The 6,061-nt window shown below is 50.0% G+C and overlaps 1 protein-coding gene across 1 annotated transcript; it reads left to right on the top strand.

Moving 5' to 3' along the window:
• The first annotated feature begins 808 nt into the window (after positions 1–808).
• Bambi (BMP and activin membrane bound inhibitor) lies at positions 809–5,484 on the top strand. Its single transcript, XM_038333729.2, has 3 exons — positions 809–1,156; positions 4,020–4,304; positions 4,707–5,484. The coding sequence occupies exons 1-3, from the start codon at positions 1,081–1,083 to the stop codon at positions 5,123–5,125; spliced, it is 780 nt and encodes a 259-aa protein (XP_038189657.1). The 5' UTR covers positions 809–1,080; the 3' UTR covers positions 5,126–5,484.
• The last annotated feature ends 577 nt before the right edge of the window (positions 5,485–6,061 follow it).

The raw sequence follows: 6,061 nt of genomic DNA, 5'->3' as shown, positions 1-6,061 counted from the left end.
TTTCGTTAAGTGTCTCTAGCAGGCTCCCGGTCCCCTGTCTACCCGGGAGAACCCAGCGGCTCCAACTGATCAACAGTCTGTCTGTCTGGGCTTTATTGATCACAAGGCGGCCGGCTCGGGGCAGATGCGCCCCGGGGAGCCAGGGAGCCGGCAGAGAGTCGACTCCGACTCCAGGCCGCTCCCTTCCTGGCTCCCCACTCGACTCCTCCTCGGTCAAGCTCGGGAGGGCCGGGCCAGGACAAATCCTTGGGGGGGTCTCCAGGACTGGGTGGCCGGGGTATGGCCACTGTTCCTGAGGGTTTCCGGCCCCGGAAGCCGGGGCATGGCCATTGTCCCTGTGGAACTCCTGGACTCCGGGTCTTTATCCCTGGGGTGGGGTCGGGGCTCGGCAGCCGGGGAGTAGCTTCTCTCTCTGTGGGACTCCGGTACTTGACCATTGAGAATGTAGCGTCTCTTGCAGGGTTCAGGTGAGACAAAAGCGAAGCCACGTGCTGGGGGCAGCAGGCAGGAGACTGCAGCAGGAGAATCTCGTAGGAAACCCAGAGGCTACCTAGAAGAGGGGCTCCGCGGCGCCCCCGAGGCTGCACTAGCAGACGTCCGCTAGGGGGAGCGCTGCGGCCGGGTCCGCGGTGCTAGAAGTCGGCGCCAGCGCTAGCCGGGAGGCAGGTCTGCTCTGCCCCGCGTCTGGCTCCGCCCCCTGCTGCCAGGCCGCGGGGCTGGAGGCATCGACCAATCGGAGAGCGGAGGTGGGGCAAAGGGCGGGGCCACGCTTGGACGGCTCCCGGCGCCGGGCGCTATTTACGGCGCGGACGCGGGCTGGCTGGCTGGTGCAGTCGCTGCTCACTGAGGGTCAGTTCTGCGCTCGTCCGCTGCTCGTGGCTTGTGCACGGGGTGGCGGGGCGAGGGGAAGACCTCCGGGGAGCGCACGGGGCCGGGAACGTGTCCTTGGAAGTCTTGGTCCCGCTCCATGCTCCGGCTCTCGCCCCGCCACTGACGGCGCCCGGGCTCGTGCGCGGCGCGCCCCGGGGGTCGTAGTGCAGCCGCGCCTGGCTCCCGGAGCGACGGGGGCGCGGGGCGTCAATGGATCGCCACTCCAGCTACATCTTCATCTGGCTGCAGCTGGAGCTCTGCGCCATGGCAGTACTGCTCACTAAAGGTGGGTGCCGCGGGGCTGAGCGCCGGGACTGCGGGACTGGCCGTCTGGCTTCGTTCCCGAGGTTCCCGCCTGTGTCTTTGCGCCGGTTTTCCTCACTGTCCCGGGCCTGTCAGACCTCGGGACCTGGAGATTGCCGGATGCCGATGGTCTCAAGTCCCAGCGGGACGGTCCCGAGAAAACGCAAATCCCAACTGGGCCGGACAGGAGTCTCTGGTTTTTTTTCGGTGCCTGACCTGAAAGTGCCGCTAAGTGTCTCCGTGTGTTTTTAGATGGCTGAGAGTGTGTCTAACAGTGCCCTTAAGTTTGCCGGTGTCTGTGACTGAGCTGGTTTTGTCTGTGTTCTTGAACATGCGTCTTATTTTTTTCTGAGTGAGTGCTAGCTAGTGTCCTGTGTATCTTCGCGTGTCCGAATGTCTCGGAGTACGCATCTCTGTGGACCAAGAGTGTGAGGTCTCCCTGGGAATGTAGGAGTCTGAGGTGGCTGCTGAAGTGTGTCCCCAGCTCTAAACTAGCTGGGAGGAGTAGGCGCTGTCATCCACCCCCTTTCCGACTCTGTATTTTTACAGACACTGCTGGAAAAAGGAGAGGTTTTTTTCTTCTTTCCAGTAGGGCTCACCTTTTAGATGGAAATTCTCATAACTCCTAGATTTCAAGGCTCCCCTCACTCCCACCAGGACTCTGCCTCCTGTTCTGCGAACCCAGTTTTTTTTTAATGGGGAGCATTATTTAGTCTCTGACCCTCACCCCCAAACACACTTTTCTCTAATTGCCATGTAGCAGGCCTGAGGTTAAAGGATAAGCCAGCCCAGCAAGGATGAGGTGCTACAGTATTTATTTATTTTGGAAGGAAGGGTGTAATTAGCTCTAAATAACAGCCCTTGCAGCCTACAGAGGGGAGCCTCCTGGCCCTATCAAAGGCAGGCAGAACAGGGAGGGACCGGGGCTGACATGAAGTCACAGATACCGAAACTATGTGCCTGATAATGATATAATTAGGGGATCAGAGATTTCTGACTGCTGTGGACTTCAAAAGCTCTATTTAAAAGAAGCCAGCAGCCTCTGCTGTAGCCATCTTGACTGAAGCAGACATTTTTGTTTAATCACTACATACAGTAACCAAACAGAAGAGCATTGTTCACTGTTTTAAAATACCAGTCCCCTCTTGGCCTTTGCATGCCACAGGAAGAACCTTATGAAATGACAGAAATACAGTTTTAATACAGTAACACAGAAGTCCATTCTCCTTGTTGAAATGTGGCTCCAATTTTTCTTTAAAGTCTTAGAACTTTCCCAGTTACCTGTCAGAATTTTATTAAGACTGTTTTAGGTCATTGAAAATATAGTATTTTAAATAGGCTCTCATAAACACTGGGGCGGCATTTTCCTTGTATTTGGTTTTCCCTTTCTGCATCAAATCTGAGACTAATAGGCTCAAAGTAGACTTTTAATCTGTTTTATTTCACTTTAAATCTGTATAGAGTTTGTGAGACCAGGGATATGTAGTCATCATCACCGAGGACTGGTGTGCTTTTATGCAAAGAATAGGCTGAACTTGGAAGGAGGGGAAAGCAGAAAGGGACTGCTGCAGCATTAAGGTGCTTACTTGAAGTGGAAGAGGCAGGAGAGGGGTCTGGACCCACAACCAGGATAGCAAGGTTTGGGCTGGCAGGCTTTTCTTCCAGCTCAAGTGTGAGCAGCCTGGGTGAAAACTGAGCACACCATGTGGTGGCCTGGAATTTGGACAGATAATTCAATGAGACACCTTACTCAGGCATTCACAGAAAGGAGGAAGAGAAGTGAGGTGGGGGGTGGGTTTGGAAAAGCCGCAGCTCTCAGTGTTGAATGTCAGAGTGGAGGTTTCAGTAACTAGACAGATCTTCTGATTGGGACCTGGGACGAGGTGTGCATTAGTTTGGTTTACAGTAGCCTGAGCTGTGGCAGCCAACAGTGATGGGTGTCTACTCTGTTGGGCATCTCAGTTTCTTGTGATAGATAACTTTCAGGTCCACATCCAAGTCTGAAATTTTGCATTGTGACAAGATGTTAACAGAGCCTTGCCACTCCCAAAGTGAGTTTTACATAGGAAACTTTAATCACTTCCTGGAGAAAAATTTGAGGTTTCCTTAAGGATTTTTCCTTCAAGCAGCAGAGGATTTTCAGTTTCGAGTTTCCCCTTTTCGGTCACATGTTAAATTGCATGTAAAGCTGGGGGGGGGGAGGAGGAGGTGAAGTTACCCTTGCAGTTTTATGTCCCCCACTTTTATGACTTTCCATTTGGGCTGAAAGAAATTGACTTTGGCAAGCAAACCACTAATTGTAAACTGCCTAGTTCCTGTTTTACAATGTTCGGACTAAAAGCTCCTCTGCATGAAAGGATCTTTATAGGCAAAGTTTGCCTTTTTCTAGAGAGATCGCAGATAGCTGCCCAGTTTCATAGTTTGAAAACCCCCTGACCTGTGCAGTTTCTAGATTGTTGTGTGTCTAGTTAATAACTTAATAAGGTGTCAGCTCAGGCTCTTAAAACTTGGCTCAGTCCTTTGGGATGCCAAACAATTCAGTAGTTCCGATCAAATATTTATATAGACAAAACCCCAAAGCCTGATGTTTTTATGTTGTGTGGTTGTATAACATAAGAACGTATAAATAACATGAGTCTACCTTATAACAAAAGATAATATAGCAAAGACTCTGCTTCAAACCACAGCATATTTCTTTACTCTTAACTCCTCAGAAATCTGTTATTGGGTCTCGTATTCCTACCATTTAGGTCGCTGCCTGTTTTGGAAGCATTTCTGTCCTCATGGCCGTAAGTGCCTTTGGGTTCAGGGTTCAGCCGGTGCTTACGTGGTTTCTTTGTTTTTAGGAGAGATCCGGTGCTACTGTGACGCCGCTCACTGTGTGGCAACGGGTTACATGTGTAAGTCTGAGCTGAGCGCGTGCTTCTCCAGACTTCTTGACCCTCAGAACACCAATTCTCCACTCACTCACGGCTGCCTGGACTCCCTGGCAAGCACAGCAGACATCTGCCGAGCCAAGCAGGCCCAAAACCACTCTGGCCCCGCCATGCCCACGTTGGAATGCTGTCACGAAGACATGTGCAATTACCGAGGGCTGCATGACCTCTCTCCTCCCAAGAGCGAAGCCTCAGGTAGGTCCAAGCTGTTCCGACCCGAGGGCCGGCCTGATCTGTGGGCCTGTGACAGCAGCGACTTTGTATGTCTGCCATTGATTTTGTTGTTAATGTAATTAGAGACACCAGAGGGAGAGCAAGGCTGGATGCAAAGGCCGTCTCTAACTGAGTGGCTTTTATGTCTGCTTGAGCATTAGATGTCTCTGCATAATAGGCTTTGCCTGTTATTTCAACATTTTGAGGACATTAAAAGACCATTACATTCAAGTAATGACAGCCTGTGAACAGATGCATTTGTAAGCATCTTTGGATACTTTTGTAACATGTCATTTCTTGACATGCTTGGTAATTTGCTGTTTAAATGGACTTTCTTAAGAGAAGCGGTTGTATGTTCATGCTTGTTTCTCTGTACTCCCTTAGGACAAGGAAACCGGTACCAGCACGACAGTAGCAGAAACCTCATCACTAAGGTGCAGGAGCTGACTTCCTCCAAAGAACTGTGGTTCCGCGCAGCTGTGATAGCGGTCCCCATCGCCGGCGGACTGATCTTAGTGTTGCTCATCATGTTGGCCTTGCGAATGCTCCGAAGTGAGAACAAGAGGCTGCAGGATCAGCGGCAGCAGATGCTCTCTCGTTTGCACTACAGCTTTCACGGACACCATTCCAAGAAGGGGCAGGTTGCCAAGTTGGACTTGGAGTGCATGGTGCCAGTCAGTGGGCAGGAGAACTGTTGTCTGACCTGTGACAAAATGAGGCAAGCGGAGCTCAGTAATGAGAAGATCCTGTCCCTCGTGCACTGGGGCATGTACAGTGGTCATGGGAAGCTGGAATTCGTATGACACAGTCGTATCTGAACTATACACTGAACCCTTGAAGGCCTTCTGAGTTCTGCTGGACAGGAGCACTTTTATCTGGAGACTAGTTAACTAACTCACTTAGTCATTGGAGAGACAAAATGACCTCTGAAAGAGAATCTTGGGTATTTCTTCTGAAGGATTATTTGCACAGACTCAAATACAGTCAAATGGAATAATTTGCTTAGAAATTATAAAAAGCAAAGAGAGGACTCTGCACACTTTCCCAGGGTTCCTTGTATCCCAGGGAGCCGCGACTGACCGAAATAGTGTGCTCTCTGTAAGCTCCTACATCCTCATTTATTGTAAAGATTTTTTAAAATATATATATTTTTGTCCGAAAATTTAGTGGTGTCTTTTATAAATTATAAACTTAGATTGGGGTGTGGGGAGGCTGTCGGTGGGGTAACACAATGGTAGAATTATAAACCTAGATTGGGGTGTGGGGAGGCTGATGGGTCTAACACAATGCTAGAATGCTTGTCTAGATAAGGCCCTGGGTCTGATTTTCCTCAGCACCACAGAAACTAACCGACCAACAACAGTACGTTTGGGTTGGAAGTGTAAGAGAGGACGTGTTACATTATATGAATGGAGACCTATTACTCAAACTTCTCAAATGTAGGTTTTGGCTTCGTTGTGATCTTGTTCATTCTTACACAAACTGGTATTTGTCTTTGTGTAACGACCACTGTCTAGTCTCACCTACATTGTTTTCCAGAATGATCCTGCTTTTAGTTTTCATCTAAGAACTTCTTTTGTTTGTGCTAAGCGCACATTCTACCACTAAGCTAGACCCCAAACCCTAAGAATTCTTCACTTATCTGTGCCAGACCAGATAGGACTTGAGTTTCGGACATTGCCATAGCGAAAGGAATGTCCTGTCAGGCCCATCTGCTCTGCTAGGACCTTTCACTACGT

This window comes from Arvicola amphibius, chromosome 6 (assembly GCF_903992535.2).
Source record: "Arvicola amphibius chromosome 6, mArvAmp1.2, whole genome shotgun sequence".
NCBI lineage: Eukaryota > Metazoa > Chordata > Mammalia > Rodentia > Cricetidae > Arvicola > Arvicola amphibius.
The sequence above is the reverse complement of the archived record's forward strand: the minus strand, read 5'-3'. Positions and strand labels throughout refer to the sequence as shown.